The sequence below is a fragment of the Acromyrmex echinatior genome, chromosome 12 (assembly GCF_024713525.1).
Source record: "Acromyrmex echinatior isolate Ae372 chromosome 12, ASM2471352v2, whole genome shotgun sequence".
In the NCBI taxonomy this organism is placed as follows: domain Eukaryota; kingdom Metazoa; phylum Arthropoda; class Insecta; order Hymenoptera; family Formicidae; genus Acromyrmex; species Acromyrmex echinatior.
The window spans coordinates 4,986,996-5,004,952 of record NC_141863.1 but is presented as its reverse complement, the minus strand read 5'-3'; the positions used below and the strand labels follow the sequence as shown (position 1 = coordinate 5,004,952).

At 36.0% G+C, this 17,957-nt stretch overlaps 2 protein-coding genes across 3 annotated transcripts in view; both read left to right on the top strand.

Moving 5' to 3' along the window:
* LOC105149593 (uncharacterized) overlaps positions 1-9,462 on the top strand; it is a 44,030-nt gene extending 34,568 nt beyond the window's left edge. Inside the window, exons 3-5 of the mRNA XM_011062130.2 lie at positions 4,668-4,772; positions 5,749-6,206; positions 6,746-9,462. Of these exons, the coding sequence (XP_011060432.1) occupies positions 4,668-4,772; positions 5,749-6,206; positions 6,746-7,535 (1,353 nt within the window). The 3' untranslated portion in view covers positions 7,536-9,462. The remainder of the gene's footprint in view (positions 1-4,667; positions 4,773-5,748; positions 6,207-6,745) is intronic.
* Positions 9,463-13,217: 3,755 nt separating this feature from the next.
* LOC105149594 (thyrotroph embryonic factor) overlaps positions 13,218-17,957 on the top strand; it is a 90,780-nt gene continuing 86,040 nt past the window's right edge. For both annotated transcript variants that reach the window (XM_087412151.1, XM_087412150.1), the window contains exon 1: positions 13,218-14,239. In XM_087412151.1, the coding sequence (XP_087268277.1) occupies positions 14,152-14,239 (88 nt within the window). In that variant the 5' untranslated portion in view covers positions 13,218-14,151. The remainder of the gene's footprint in view (positions 14,240-17,957) is intronic.

The window sequence follows — 17,957 nt, the reverse complement described above, 5'->3', positions numbered from 1 at the left end:
AGTAACTGCGCCGTTCTATCGTTCCATCTTCTCGCGACAGGAACTTTGACGATGAAAGCGAGAGCCGCATTGAAATCCATTCATTGCGGCCTCTTGCTGTAGAATTTTCGAAATTAATACCTCCGGAGCTGAGGAATGGATTCACCGATGAACCCACTTGATTATAAATTTCTTTGTCAAAAATGTCAAACGATTCAACTTTCTTTAAGTTACGTCCTGCAAATTTGGATTATTCTTTATTCTAAAAAATATAGATATGAATTCCCACACAGGATACTTTATTCGAGATCCTGGAAATGTTTCTAGGACGTCTTCCGGATATTTTTGAAGATGTCCTTTAGAAATTTGTGCTGTTATGGGTTTAACATCACTATGTGATGTTCATTTCCGACACCAACTAAAAAGTAACATAATCTAATTTCGCACTTAACAATGTAACTTATGTAACACCCTATGTTATATTACATTTATATTTATATTTTATGTTGAGTGCAAAATTACAACATAAATGTTATGTTATTTTTAGTTGATTTGTTACTTTTAATTGATGTCGATATAAACTAAAATGTGTTTAAAATTTAATACTATAGATTAAAATCTATGGTGTTAAATCCATCCGTAGTTTTTAAAAATATTATTAAAATAAACTTAGTATTTTATTATTTATTCCTTTTTGGTTGTATTATGGGATTCAGACGATGGTTATTAATATGTAACTAGTGCCAATGATTTACTCAACGTATGCAAATATTAAAGTCTTTTATTACTGAGCGCGTTAACAGACTTCACGCGATAAGAGCCAGAGGATAAGTAAGTGTCGCTCTTCTCTCTTGATTGTTCATTCGACCCGGAGAAAACGATTTGTTTACTCGAATATTCTAGAAGGTTTCAAATATACAATTTAAAATATACGCAATCTAGTGATCTAATTTTCTTAGCGCGATGCAGCGGTTGCATCTCATTTCCTTAACAAGTTACATAGTATTGCGCGCTCGACTTATTGTCGGATTATTTAATACTATTCCGATAAATAGATGTGATTTATATCGTCTCTAATTATTACCTACTTTTCGTTGCCACTATTTACGCTCGTCAATATACTGTCTCGTGACTGTCTGTGTTGTCCTTTTTCTTTCTTTCGCTCAAACAGCTGAGAAGCCTTCACACGAACTAATACGTAGTATCTCTTTGCGAATTCCGTATATATAATACTATTCTTTTACTTGAGATAAGAAACTGTCATTTATATTTGACTTGCAGCTAGAATAGTGGTGATAAATTCGCCACACTTTTTTATACGAGTTATGATGTTATTTTAGTTTCTCGCAATTAATTAATTAGTGCCTTTTAATTAATATAAATGAATAGATCTTAAGCTCATTCTACAAATCGTCGAATATTACACAGAATATTCTTTTCGACTATGATTGATCCATTCTAACTACAATCACGTACAATTACGCAATTGTAAAATAGGCTTTGCAAATCCAGTCAGTAATTGTACAGATTTTGGTGTTAGTTCTGGAAAATTAAAGATGCGGGGTTTCTCGTTAATTGGAAGCGCTCCGACAATTCTACAAAAACTAACGGTATTGTGAATTGCAAAAGCGAGTACACATTCTACTTCGGGATGTAATCGAAGGTCGATCCTTGTAACGAGCTATTCTCAAAGGACGATGGTCATCCGTTAATAACTACAACGATTCTACTCCGGTCACGCTGCGGCGATGGCTATCGAAATTAGATAGAAAATTGCCTTCGTCTTATTCGAGTCTTGGTCGAAGGTTTCATTAAATTCTTTGAGAGATGCGGAATCGATAGATTCGCTGGATGCTATCGGACGGTACATCGATATTGCCAGCAGCTGCTGATCGATTAAGCGTGGAAGGAAAAACAGGTACGCGCGAAAATAAAACGACAGGATCTGAAAATTAATACCGAACTTTTCTTTCGCGGCGTTGCGAGACCAAATGTAATTTCGTCGGTCGTTTAAACGCTCCCGCGGAAAACACGGAAAGTGAAGTGTACCTCATTAAATCCGTGCCGATTCTCTCCAGCTTCCTTCATGACCTTTTCTCGCCGGGGCTCTGATTTATGGTCCACCTCCTCACCCGTTCGCCGTCGCTCCGCGCTCTCCTGGAAAGCCGACAACATTATTCGCAACGTTATTCAGTTACAATTTCTCATGTCAAGATAAAGAATATCTAGTTGGCTAAGGTAGTATAATAATTAATGTGTGCCGCAGATAATGAAACACCCGTTCGATTAATAATCGTCACGCGGTTTTTCATTTCGTCATCATTATTTTTTTTTTTTGCTAATAACACGTCGTAATTATTTTAAACTTTTTAAGGGAAATTTTAATAGACAAACATTTTAAAGTAAACTTTCTGAAATTAAAAATTCTTTTCAAAAAAAATTACTACGATGGTTCTTTTTTTCAAAGATATTATATTTTTTATTGTGTAAAAACGTTGATTGGTGAATTCGATTCTTCAATTTCTATACCTGATTTGCTTATTCCTGACATTTAATTTCTATGTGCTTCTGAGTAGATTACTTGATATCTTTTCTATTTTATATATTTGAAAAAACTAGATTTGAAATTTAAAAAGATGAAAAAAATTAAAAAAGCGCCATATAGTTGAATCGGCCGAAGTTGAATCTTGATGTTCGATACATATAATAGAAATAAAAACAACTATTATTATTGCAATTTATATGCCAAGAGAAATCTTTGTAGTTTTACTTTATCATACTCATTCATTCCATATCTTAATATTTATTGACTGGAATCCACTCTCAATATATTACTTTCATTTCTAAACTTATCTACTTACTTTTATTTATTACTTACTTTTATCTAAACCTATTTTTATTTAAAGTTGCAAATATTTCTTATCCCATATATCATAATCTTTTTAACTGTACTTCTCACACTATGTATATATACTTCTCACTTTATAGTTGATATCACAAATATCTTGGCACAATTTTCACGCAAAAATACTAGTTTTTTTCTTCGTATGTGATTAATAATATTGTATTTGTATGTAAACAAATCATTTAAATACATCTTTAGTGTTATATATGCGCCGATTATCGGACTCGAAATGCTCGAAGCACAAACTGAAATATTAATATTATTAATAATGCTAATAAATATATTAAAACACTGCCAAGAACTTATTGTGAACAATGTTATCAGCCAGGATTCGAACTCTCGATTAATCGGGCGTCTTTTCCGATTCAATCATCGTATGATGATATTTATCATAATAATCAATATGTACAAAGAGAGAAAGTATTGAAAGGCGGACGATATACTGAAAAAAAATGTACTAAATTTTTGCTTGAACAATTTAATTTTTATTATTTAAATAAATACTTTCTCAATAAAAAAAATGATAATTAAATCAAATTAATAATTCTTGTACAAAAAAATAAATATATGTTTACATTCAGTAAATATTCAGTTAATACAATTCGGTTCAAACAAATAGATAATAATTAAAATTTAATACATTTCTTCAGTGTGTAAACAATAATCAGGTAAAAAAAAATATATATATCATATTGCACGGAATTTTAGAGGAAAGGAAGGAAAAGAAAATCTCACGACCTTATTGAAAATATTGATAAAAACAGGAAAGTATGCGTGCATTGTCAGTAGAAGGAGGTTTGTAGGCCTGCGTCGATTACGATTGCATTTAATTAATTAACCGATGCACGCGGATTACTTCAAAGTCCCCATTACATAGCTCGTTGAACGGAAAGTATTTTTTAAAAACGGCGCTATTATATTGTCGGACGTGTTATTAATCGACGTAAGTACCCCTCGTAATTAGCTGAATAGCGTAAAATTCGTAATAATACGCTCACGCCAGGTAGCGTCCTGTGATTAATTACGGAAAGCTATCGACGCTTTACGTTTTCTGCGTCTTATATTTCTTTTATTCACCTATCTCGTATCTCGCGACACACGTGGATCGCTATTTCGCGCACGCGAGATCTCATACTGAAGTATACCCTCGTTAGAATCGTGATTTCGTAGAAGTACCGACTATTAGACCCGCAACTCGTCCGCATCTCCCGTCTCTTTTCTTCCTCCCTTTCTTCTTTTCTCACAAATATACTCGCGTTACGTTTCGTCTCTTTCGTTTCTCTACCTTATACTCTCCAAGCAGATCGTTACTAGGGTAGAAACATGAGTTTTTGCTAGTAAAACGAGGTGGAATGCATGGCGAGGCAGCGTCAATGGATCCATAAAATCGCTCCGCGAGTTTGGATCCAGTTATGACTGCACGCGGTGTAAGATGAAAAAGAAGACGTCGGAAAGGTATTGTCGGAAGAAAGTCCACGGTGGAAAATCATAGCGAATTCGCGGCTGCCAGGCGACGCGTGTATTTATTCTAATGAGAATAATATGCCGTCTGGAGAAATTTCTAGCTCCAGAAAAATATTTCTCGTTCGAAGAAAAACATCCTGTAAATTTTACCAAGATAGCTAAAAAGTCTCTCCTATCTTTTAATTAATGATAGAAGTCCCATGATTTCTCTCCTTAAAACTAGTCGTGATGGCAACATTGCGTCAAATCGTAATCTAAAATCTAAAAGTACCCGAGAGAGATCCACGGATGTATAAGTAGTCTTGTTTTCTCGTTGCAGCAATGCCAGTCGTTGAAGAAGGAAAACCGAAGGTTGCAGAGCGCCTTCCTGCAAAACGTCTTTCTTCAAGCGCGAGTCGACACGCTCCAATGGCAGGTCAAACAGGTTCGTAATCGCACGATAGCTGAAGATCAGTAGAAGAAGCGATCGATAACGTGGCCAACCGGTTTACCTCGCTCCGGTTACTCGATATCGCGACACGTAACAACTGATCGGCATACGATTAGCTATTTTTCCTCTTTGATGATCCATGCGATTTTCATCCCGCCGAATTTTTTGTGTTCGTCCATTATCATTTTATGAATGAACTTACATATACACACGTGCTATACAGTGCATCTTTCGATCAAATGCTGTCAATTTCAAATACACTTTGATAGCATCTTAAGTGGTAGAAAAAGAGTATTATGACTTTATAACCTATTCCCTTAATTGAAATAGTTTTATTTATTTTTATATAATAAAAAGAGTTGTAATTTGTCTGTGATATTTGGGGATTTTTGTATTTTCTCGCTAGAATTTTTTATAGAATGTGTCAGAAAATGTAATACTCTGAAAAAATCTAAATTTATTGATATTGTGCGAGATTCTGAAAATAGACTATTAATTTCGTAATTGTTAATTTCCTCAAGTTGTAAAAGAAAAGTATTATTAAGACATTTTAATCTACCTTCTTGATTGAAATAGTTATTATTAATATTTTTATGTATTTTTTTATATAATAAAAACAAGTTGTAATTTGTCTGAGATATCTTGGGATACTTCTATTTTACGTTTTCTCGTCGGAATTCTTCATGGAACGTCAGGAAGTTTAATATCCTTTGAAAAAAAAAAAACAGAACTAAAACTCCATCGATTATATCATGCACGCAAGAGATTCTAGAAATAAATTAACTTCAAAAAACTATCCACATTACTGTCTTTACTCTTTTTTCTTTTTTGTGGATGTTATCTTTTAATTATAATTTGCAAATCAGATTATTTTTTAAACAATATTATTAATAAAGGAGAATGTATTGTGGTCCCCCCCCCCCTTTCCTCTATTACGTGACAATAATTTTGTTATCGATCAATTTTGCAGGTCGAATCGAACAGGCAAATGTATCGTTCTACGATGGAACAGGTGGCTCATTTCTTGGGCCGGGCTCACAGGAGCCTGGAGATCCTGCATGCCAAGGAAAATTCCAAGGACAAGAGACGTGTGCCACGTAGCCGCAGCGTGCACACGGTGATGCACGCGGATCCATCGCCAAGTCGCGGAAACGCAACGCCATCGTCCTCGTCGACATCCTCGCCGTTCACACGCGCCAAATCGGTCACACAGATCAGTTCGCCAAGCCCTACCTGCTTCCGCGAGTTCACCTGGTCGGTTCTGCGAAGAAACGACCCGGTGCACTGTACAACGCCACGTGTTAAGCCACCGCTGGATCTCAGTAAGACGAACGACGTTCCCGATAACGTCGTTTATCGCGAACCCAAGCAGACAGAACTGAACCCGGATGAGATACCACCGGAGAAGTTGTCTCAGGAGGCGTTTAGGTGCGTGAGAAAGATTTCATGATCCCAAGTCCGTAAATCGAATTATTGACTTGCTACTATTAACATTAATTACCCAGTCAGTCAAGTCTGTTAAAAGAAATATTGTCAAATGTTTGCAAATTATCGATAAAAAGACACAGAATTTAATACACCTATATACTTCCATTATATTCCTTAGTTAACAAATTGGTAGGCAAAATCCACTGATGTAACATAAGAATAAATTATTAGAAAAATCGTGCAAAGCTTGCTGACAACCTGATAGCAAATTGATAGAATCGATTAAAACCAAGATAGACCAAAGTTTCACTCGGTTTTTACTGACATTTTGCTGTATGGTTATGTGTGCACGCTTTGTTAGAACACTACCAGAATTGTCACCAACTCTGAGCGAATTTGATATCAATTTAGCGACAATCAATTGCTATCAATTTGCTTACTGGGTATCTTTGTCTTAATTAAGTTAATAATTATGTATATTATTATTTTCGCATTATTAAGAAAAATTAATGTGTTAAATTTGTGAAATATTTCTACAGGTTATTGAGGACCGTCGAGTCCTTGCTGTCGATGCGAGAGCCCGATTTAGCGAGAATGACGCCGGTCGAGGAAAATGGATCTCCTTCTCCTACGGTGGATCACCATCGTCATCATGACACGTCTTTCTCCCTATCGAGCAGTAACTTCGCCAATTCGACAACCTTACAAGAAGCCACAGTCTCTTCTGGATGCTCCAATAGTAGTCGCGGAAACGAATCGAGCAGCGGTCATCAGGACGACAGTAGATCGTCAAGCCTCGTCAAAACGTCTGTCATCGAGTTTACCCGAAATTTGCAGAGCTTCGTACCGAATGTGAGAAGGTCACCTGACACTGCCTCCTGGAACTCGAGTAGCAGTAAAACGACAGAAGAGGAGGACATTCTCGCGCTTGCCGCGTCATCAAATGGAGTCACGTCCAACGGTACACCAATTTCGACGCTCAGCAGGGCTACGAAGCGATTAGAGAAGAAAGAATCAACAGGTCTAGCTGGTAAACCTAAAGTAAAACCGGCCAGCAGTCCGGTGAGCAGCGCCGAGGGCGAAAGTGGATTCTTCTCGATCAGCTCCTTCCAGGAGGTAGGCCTACCTGCTTCGGCAACCCTATCGATCACGCCGATGAAAGGCTGCCACACCGAGGTAGGTCTTCCGGAAGTGCCTCTAGACAAGACTAGGCATCGACGGTGGTCCTCCACACCGGCGGAGATTCAGGCGCTCTTCAAACAGCATCGAGCAAGCATCGGCGGCATGCCGCAAACCACCACTGAGTCCGTCAGCGTTTGTTGGGTTTGAGTGTCGCGGGTGCCGCGCCGATTATCCCACCGCAAACAATCGTCATGGTTTTAGTCGGATCTCGCAGACTAGACTAACTCGGACCACGAGCATGATTTTCAGGAATAATACTTAGATAAATCGATAGAAAATATTCATACGGAAAGGACGGTTCTGTTGAAATGTTTAAAAATTTAGCTCCATATAGATCTGAAAATAATTTTATTAAACCAAAATCAAAATAATTATGTAGGACGTTTAAGATGGTTGCTGAAATGCTAACATTTTTTTTTGCAGCATTATTTAACATACTTGAGATTTCTACGTGATTATTTTGATGATTTAAGAAAATTATTTTCAAATCTGTGTCTAGCTAAGTTTTTAGATATTCCAGTAAATAATTCTTTCCGTGCAGTAACTTTGTAAATAATTTCTTACGCAGTCGCTTCTTTCGTTACGTTGATAAAATATGTAGAACAATAGTGATGAAGCGATCGATAATAATTGCGATTCGTTCGATCGCTCCGATAAGATGACTTAAGGTACATGAAACGTTGTTTCGTTGCTACACGGTACGATACCGATGCATGCAATTTGTTAAACTTTCTTATAAGAAAATTATTTATCGGAATGTATTAACGAAAATAAAAAGCCGTATAAAGAAAATAAGAATTGATATACGCGTGCGTAACTGAGCAAGTTTCGTAGATGCGGCCATTCTAAGTATAGAAAAGAAGGGATAATCCCGACATTTTGCAATCAGCCATATTTCTTGTAGTTTCATTGTATGGAAAGAATGCTTTTGCTAAATTATTTAAAATTTAGCTAAATGCCGATCAGAAAATAATTTTGTGGACCATCAAAATAATTGCATAGAAAGTGGATTGCTAAATCATCAAAACATTGTTTATTACGCTTGAAAGTCCAATATAGTTATTTTAATGGTCCAACAAAATTATTTTCACACCTCTATCTGGCTAAATTTTCAGACAGCAAAACTATTTTTTTCACTGATATTCCGTATTTATTAATAACGATGAAACTTCTACCCATCCCTGCAAATGTACATATCGCGCGATTATCGATGATTTCGTGCATGACAATGATTTTGTTCACCAGAACGGGCAAGTTTAAGAAATCTTTGAGTACATTTTGCAATTGACAATTGATCATTCTCATTTGACCATTATTGATTAATTAGGCATTATTAACAAATTAATTATTTTTCGATTCGAGTTAATTTGATTCAGTTCGAATATAAAACTATAAAGCGAGTTTTATATTAGGTGTTGGAATTAATTCGTAGCGTTTTTTAATGAAAGAATGTTATTTATTTCACATGAGCATTAAAAAATACATTAATGAAAGTACTTCCCATCACTTGTAAAACGCTACGAATTAATTCCAACACCTAATAATTTATACTAATATATGGCAATGTAGTTCAAGTTAGTGTAATTCGATCTATTAGATGCGTAACAATTTAGATTCGGAAGAATGCAGAAGAGAAATTCTTTATCTTAATCGATCAATCGGAATCTGCTGCAAATGTTTTTCTTTTGTTAAAATTGTTTCTTACTATATTTTTGTTATTCTTATGTATGTTAACAGCAGTGCAAAATATTTTCAATCCAGCTCCTGTTTGTATCTAATTAAAACTAATTATTCGCATGATTATTTCATTTGATATCGTTAAATTTATGACGTAACACTCAATTTTTAGAATTTTTTAACACTAATGGACGCAATTATAATTTTTACGTTTGATTATATGATTATATAATCTAATTCGCGAGGACATATCTTTTAATGTAATAAAATAACACGATCTGAGACTATCATACATAGTTCTAGACTTTACAATATTGCGTTCTCTACATATTCTTCATGATGTGCGTAATTTGTCATTTTCATTCGTAATTATATACAACTGAATATCATGTCAAAACGTCTTATTTCATTTCCTATCTTATCCTATCGCTTTCTCACAATCTGCATTTATTATTATACTTTAATATAACTATGTATTATATGAAAAATATATATTTAAGATTTCTGCATGTGGAATAATTCTTACAAAAGTTGTAGCATATATTTTAAAAAAATTAATACAAAAAAAGTGTATAAGACCATGAATAATTATAAAATTGCAGTTTTTACTTCTTTTTCCCGTATATTTAATTTTAAAGAAATGATTTTTTTATGTCCTATAAATATATACAAATTATATAATTTTCTATTCTAGAGTAAAATCTCAAATTTGCAAACATGTCTTGTTACAAATTTTCTAATTTTTTATGTCTTTTTAACGAAAAAATGCGTTGGAGTTTATACTATTTGATACAATTTAAGTGAAATAGTTACTGCTTATATTCCTTTTTTTTAAATATTAGATAATCTAATAATATTAGATTATCTAATAAGTTTTTATATTCTTTATTTAATTAGGATGCACTATCGCTCACAAGAATACATGCCTATTTCGCGATTTATCTACGTTGAAAGGATAATAAAGAGAAATACAAAAAGGCGTAAAGAAGAATAAACTATCAATTGGACAATATATCAATCTCATTATAAATTAAGTAATACATTATCTTGAAAAAGAAGTCACAGTGTAAAAAAAAAGATGATACGCATACCTACATATTACACACATACATAACTGTTAATTATCTTAAAATCATATTTAACCGCAATCTCTTTGCAAAGATATTTCTCAATTTTTTAGGAAATACACGTACATTGATCATTACTTTTGTGATACTACTATAAATTCCGAGTACGATGTATTTCAATTCTAATTTTCCTCCCGCTGAGTGAGCAAGGTTCCATATTGGTGCTACCATTGTGAGGGCATAAGTCACGTGCACCAATCATGCGGAATCCCGAATGTCCAGATTCTCTTCTCTAGGGACTCTTTAATGAACTTAGTGATAGTGCCATCATGCTCCTTATTCAAGAACTAAAATATCAATCATGTCACGTAATCAATTCAAAGAATCAATAATCGAAGTTTCTGTCATTCATATGCAAAATATTAATTTTATAAAATTAAAAATTAAAAGATATATAAAATGGGTTATTGTTATGAAAATTATATGAAAATTATATGAAAAAAATATTAATATAATAACGTTTATTATAATATTAATTTAACATTTAAAATTTTACGTTTACGTTTGTTATACGCACTTATGTTTTTTTTTTATAACAAATTATAAAATCTGTGTTGTAATAAAAGTAACTTTTATTTTTAACTTTGTTGAACTATCGAAATAATTGTGTAGAACGCTTAAATTATGCTAGTTACTTAATAGAATATCAAAATTCTTTGCAGCATTGCTTATTATGCTTGAGATTCCTACATAATTATTTTGATTGTACAATAAAATTATTTTCTGATCTGTATAGGGAATTTTTTAATATATCAGGAAAATCATTTTCTCATTATTTTTAAAGGTTGGTATAATGTTAAATAATATTGTTTATTATAACATCTATTTAATATTTATAACATTATGTTTACATTTATATTACATTTTAATGTTATATGTACATGTTTTTTATATTTCTAATTTTTCCTTATCTGTGTTTCATTTTTAAATTTGATAAAATTATTTTCTTGTACTATATTTATCTCTTAAATTCTTATTATATATATATATATATATATATATATATATATAAAATATAATTATTATTATATATATATATATATATATATATATGTATATATATATATATGTAATATTAAATTTATGAAATAATAGCGCAATTATTACAGCGCCAATTCCCATTAACCGATTGTGTTATTTATTTGCATTTATGAATATAAATAAATATACACAATAAAGATAAAGACGTGTATCTTTTATAGTTAATGAATTCCAGCATTAAAACTGATCATAAGCGTATTTAGGATTGTTTTTTTGGAAAGAATTTTTATCAAATCTGTTATCACATAAAAATAATTTCGGTAAAAGGATCCTTCCGATTAGGGGACTCAACCCCAATGATCTTGACATATGTCGTTGACCCTGATAGGTCATCGCCTCCAACAGGTTTTAGCTCTCGCTCGTTATTCGATAAAAAGTTATTAACAGTCAAAGTTAGTAATTTTTTCCCTGTTTTACATGAAGAGTTAGATAACTTTAGACAGAAAGAAAGGTATGAGGTGGACGAATTCAAAAGAATACAACTTTTCACACAAAACGACTTTCATCCCATCTCCCACCCAGCCGAAGGGCGCGCTACATATATAGTATGCTGAGTTTGGATTTGTAGGATCGCTAATTATAGCCCAAATGAAATTTTGCAAGTCAGTTGTCTCTGCGGATTATAATATATTATATCATTTTACTTTCTGGCACAAGAATATTTGAAACGTTTCGAATTTCATACAAACAAAATATTATTTTCTTTACGCGATAAAACAGACGCTATAGCCATCTAGTAGGAGGACAGAAAGTTGCTGACAGCAGCCAGATGTACATTGCCGTATCTGACGGCATTTATCATACGATAGGAGCTCCAATTATCTTATCTATAAATTTCTAGATTAAATGAGTTAATGTGCTAAGTATCTTCCACTTGTGCACTGATAACTTTTACATTAAAATAAGTCACATTTAGAAAAAGTTTTTCTTCCAAATAACCAAGATTCTAGGGATCGATATCTTATAGATATAAATATAGCTAGACATAAAAGAATTAAGTTCATCCAAATGACAATTTGAGTCATCAATTAGATCAATTTGAGAGTTTTTAATATTTATCTATTTATTTAGATTGGTATGATGTTAATTTAAGTTGAAAGCTGATTATCAAACATTTGCCAAATAGGAGCACTGTAGCGTTGGAAATAAGAAATTACTCAATCGACATCAAAAAGATCAAAAACCAATTGACATAACATTTATATAATGTATAATTTCGCATTTAACAATTTGACTATTATGGACCATATGTTGTATACATTACATGCATACTTATTATTGAAATCATGACATAAATGTTATTACTTTTAGTATCGACTTTCGGATATTATTGTTAAAACTCCATTTAATATTTATATTCATATTATATTCATCAACAGAAATTTATGGCAGAAGCACATTATGCGCATGACAATATGTCCGATTACTAGACGAGCCAAGGCTATCGAATTTCATGCGCTGTTTTAAAGAATCGTTTCTGGTTGAAATCCGGATCAGATGATCCTAACATTCCGGATGACTCTAACATCCGTGAAGACTTTCGATTCTTTTATCGGAACTCATCGTAAAAGTCAGCTCAACAGCGGCACGTATCTCGTAGATGCATCTACACGTATATCATCTACACATGTTACACATATAACATACAATGCCTCCGCTCTTCCGATGTTACGGCGCTACCATTCGTTCCTATCGAGTCTTTTCGCCAGGATCTGATAACACCGCCTAATCGTTCCGATAGCGTCGACTTACTTAACAAATTATTGCGTGAAAAGTCGTCGAGCGATCGAACAGCAGAACTCGGTAGCGATCGTTGTCGGGCGTTCTGGCGCGATGCGGCTCGACGCGGCGCCGCGCTGCGGATCGCGCTAATGCGGGATCGCGCGGTGAGAAAGCGGGTGCGCGATTGCGCGCGCAAGTATTTGATAACGCTGAGGTAGGCAAGGCATGAGAGCTTGGGTGCTCGTTATCAGTGCGGCAGGCGTCGGCAGGCTTGAAACGGCACTCGGTCCACCAGTCGGCCAGGAGATCGCGCCACGAGGCGAGCCACTTTTAGATTGATTTTCAAGAGCACCGCCAGCACGGGGCCAGCGCTCCGCGTTTATTTTAACGCGCTTAGAGACAGAGAGAGAGAGAGAGAGAGAGAGAGAGAGAGAGAGAGAGAGAGAGAAAGAGAGCGAGAGAGAGAAAGAGAAAGAGAGCGGGTATAGGGAGAACGGGTCCGCGCGCTCCGGCCTTACAGGCGTTTCAGGCTGATTGAGATAGTGCGAGGGAGCGACGTGACGACGTGGTGAGAGGTTCGGCAAGCGGTGAACGGGCGAAGCGCCTCTCCTCCGCGGCACGCAAGACCGGTCTCTCCGACGATACCGTCGTAATTTTCGATCCGTGGACCTCCGTCCCGTCGCACGACGAAGCGCGCACAATAACCGTACGTAACATACGTACGAAACACGCGACGACTGCAATTGCAAGCTGCGGGCGCGTGTGCCGTCGCCGTCGCCGTCGCCGTCGCCGTCGCCGTCGCCGTCGCCAAGGAAATATATACCCGAGAAGAGAGCACCGCGCCGCGCGCGTACATATATCCTTCTGGAGTACGAATTCTTCCTCTCTCTCTAGTTCTCTCTAGTTCTCTCATTATACAGTATAATATAGTCGTCGGATTCGTTCTCTCGCGTGTAACGTCTGCCTTTCCGCTTCGCTCCGCTCCGCACCGCTCCGTGTCGCGCCGCGCCGCGCCGCGCCGCGCCGCGCCGCGCCGATCCGCCCCGCAGTCCGCTCCGTTCCGTTCCGTGCCGTGCCTTCTCTCCAATCCTATCTACACTACTCGTGCGCGGTGTGTGCCATCGAGTGTGTCTCCGCGTGTGCGCTGCGGCAGGCCCGAGGTGTGCACTTGTAGGCTTCGTGGCGCAGTGCGTGAAATGAGTGACAAGGACCGCTCCTCTCCCACCCTCGTCGAAAACAGTCTCAAGTCGCTGCTCGACCAGCCCAGCATATTCCCGCTGATCGGTAAGTGTTGCTCACCGGTGTTCGCGCCGATTGTGCGCGAGGAATTCTGAGAGTTCGCATTTACACGCGCGATCGTACGACGTTGATCTGACGAGCATGCGAAACGCGCCGCGCGGCTCTCCACGGTCGCGCTCCGATCCTACGTGCGTTCTTCGAAGCGGACTCCGCGCCGCTTCCTCTCCTCGCTCTTTCCACCCCCCCCTCCCCCCCCCCGTCCTCGAGCGTTCCGCGAGGTTCGTCACTTGACGGAATCTGTCCCGCGGCTTTTCATCCCGAGGAAGCGCGCGTGACGTTTCCCCGAAAGATTCTCGTAGTCGTTCGCCGATTGCGCAGCGGGGGATTATTCCGTGATTCGTGCTCGCACCCGGTACTTATAATACACGTCTCGATTATTTAAAAATAAAAAAAATAAAAAATTATAGAATAATATGAATGAAAGGGGGAGGAATAATTCCTGCTTCGAAATTCGCGCAAATACGCCGGCTACTACAGCGCGGACTAGCGGCGATCACGCGAGCGCACGGTATGCGCAGCACGTCCGTCGTGAATTTGAATACATTTCGATGCGATCGCATTTGAATTTCGAGTTCGACAGCGCGCTCGCATATCTCCGCGCGCAGCGTGTTATAGGAGACTCACGCTTTTTCCTATTATCGGGCCGCGCGACTGCCAAGGCGAGCCAAAGTGCAAAGGGCGAGAACGCGAAACGGGTGGAGAGGGAAAAAGAGAGATAGAGAGAGAGAAAGAAAAAGGGAGAGAGTGAGGGACGGAAAGAGGGACGGAGAAAGAGTAAAGTCATGGAGGACAACGAGCGTGTGTTCGTGCGATCGTCGTCATTGCGCCGACGCTGTCGGTCTGCCGATTAACCTCGTTTAAGACCCCGTGGCGCACCACGTGATACTGTCAGCCTTACCTCGCCCCGAAGCAGACCCAACCTACACGCTCGATTCCGCTCCGCTCGGTGGAGCGAGCGTGAAGCGACTAATCTTGCACGACGTGTGGCTGAGAAGGCCGAGGAAGCCATATGATAGCGGTTCTTATAGCCTGTTCCACAAGAGTAAGCGCGAAAGAAATCGAGATTACTGAATTAAAAGTGATCGATGGGAATTCGTTTTGCAAAGTTACGAATCCTTCATCTTTGGAATGAGGAACTGGACCGAAAAGTTTTGAATTTTTTCCCTTCCATTCCTTCGTTTTCATTTCGTGAAAAGAAATAGTCAAGTTTTTGAGTTGGAGCGAATTTGAGAATAAATTTTCTTTCTTGTTAAACACACTCCTGCGTTGTGATATTGTTTTACGCTGTAAAAGTAATTAAAGAGAGTTATTAAAAAGATTGTTTTTTAATTCAATCACTTGAGGAACAAAATGATGTAATATAGGATGTAATATAATCAATTAGCAAAAAAGGGGAAAAATAAATCAAACATTTTTTATTTTTGATTTCAGAAATGAGAAATTCAGTTATGTGTAATATATTTTTCTATAATTATTTTTAAACAGTTTTTTTAAACAGTTCCGCGGCTACACTATTTTCAATTTTGATTATTTAGTATAAAAAAATTCGAAATTCTTTTTTATTTTTGTAAAGAACTGTAGAACTATGAAAAATGCTATTAAAACTGTCATTATTTTACTAATATGAAAGAATGGCAGTTCCAGCAATATTTTCCATAGTTCTCCAGTTCCTTATAAAAATAAAAAAGAATTTAAAAAAGAAGTATTTTTTGTATTAAAAAACGAAAATTGAAAAAATTGCAATCAGAACTCTGTTAAAAAATATTGTAGAATATAGATCTCTACTAATACTAACGAAAAATGTCGCTAGAATTACGATACACAATATTATCAGCACTACACTTTATCTCTAAGTGTTGTCTTTTATATAGAGCGTTAAAATAATTCATTCAGCATTTACATACGTACCATACTGAATAAAAAAAGTGAACATAGGTCGAAAAAAATTTATCTCATTCTTTCTGAGATAAACACAATTTTGTATCATAACTGATAATATCATAACTGATTCTTATTATCTCTTCTACTTGTTGCATATAACGTAAGAAGAAAGAAATTGAGATAAGTAGCCTATTTGGGAAGATTACGAGTTCAATATAAGGTGATTTTCCATAATATCCATCCAATCATAATCGCCAATATCACGGCTTACTATTGAAGTTTTTCATTATAAAATGTGTATGGAACATGAATGAGAATATTCAAGACGCAGTTTTTAAATAGTTTACTAACGAAAGTTTTTTTATTTAATATAATATGTACTGTCTATCAAACAATGTTGAATGCTTTTTTATGAACACCCGGTATATATCTTATATCTTATTTGTAAATGTTGCATTAATCTCTAATTTCTTATTTCTAATGTTTAATCTCTCTAGTTCTAATATTTTTCCATTGTATGCAGGGCAACAAATCTAAAAATAGGCTAAAACACTACTCTAAAAAAAAGTTATTCAATGATACGAAATCAATTTACATTTACTCATTACATCACGATTAACATTGCACTTTTTATTAATTTTCTCATTCAATAATTAGCTGTAGTAAGTATCTCCTTCTCTGTTTCTTTTACATAGAAAAAAAGCATCAACAACAAGTTGTATGTCAATAAACTGAAGCGCAGAAAATTCACGGTTTATGAAAAAATAAGTGAATTATGAAACTCTGGTACAAGGATTCATTTTGTGAAGTTATACCGCAAAGCGAAATCAATTACTCTTAATCCGTCTATTTTTTTCCGGCTAATTATAGATCGCGTTTTCCAGGAAACGATGCACCGTTTTGATGTAAGTTACAATCGGATGATGTAATTTTTGCATTGCGCAATTTGTTTCGTTATGAACGATGCTGGTTACATAGTCGAATGGGAAGTAACTCGTTATGTTGACTCAGGAAACTGTCCCCAATTTACTACCTCACTGAATCGGATTATTAATGCAATGCAGATTAAGTAATTAGTACGAAAACGTGAATGCGTGCGTGCGAGAGAGATACGTCAATCACTTGAATTTTTTTGCTCCGGCTAATTATACATACATACATTGCACCTTTCCACCAGTTAGATAACAAAATCAAATCGCTTTCTCGATTACGCAAAATACGTTTACTTGAAGTGGATTCGAATCTCATTCCAGAGATCAATACGAATAAACAAAATAATACCGTTTTTATAAGGCTCCTGTTTGCTCACCACTATTAGACTGTGACGTCAAAAGCGAGAAAATGTACAATAAAAATTCTTGCATACTAATTAATATGAAAATATATTTCAATAAAACGACACTTAAAATCGATAAGAACCGTAATAAGAATAGACTGCGCATTCCTCGAGTTGTCACTATTTGTTTAGGAAGAATAAAATAGCTTGAATTATCCCTCTCTTTTTCTTTCTTTATCTCTCTTAAAGCAATGAATTGAAGAGAGATACTCAATTCTTTCTGACAGATGCTAAAAACAAGGAACGTGCAGTCTATACTTATTATGTTTACGAATAGAAGCGGCTCGTAAAATATACCGAGGACTTTCCTTTTGTTTCGTTAATAAATAACTATACATATTTCTCTGGAAATGAATTATGCATAATCAAACGAAATAAGCTATGTTCACAGCTACGGCAAACTGTTAGATGTATAGAAATTTATGATTCAATTTTTCTCCGAAACAAGGAGATAGTTTTCGATATATTTTATAAATCCGATTTTTG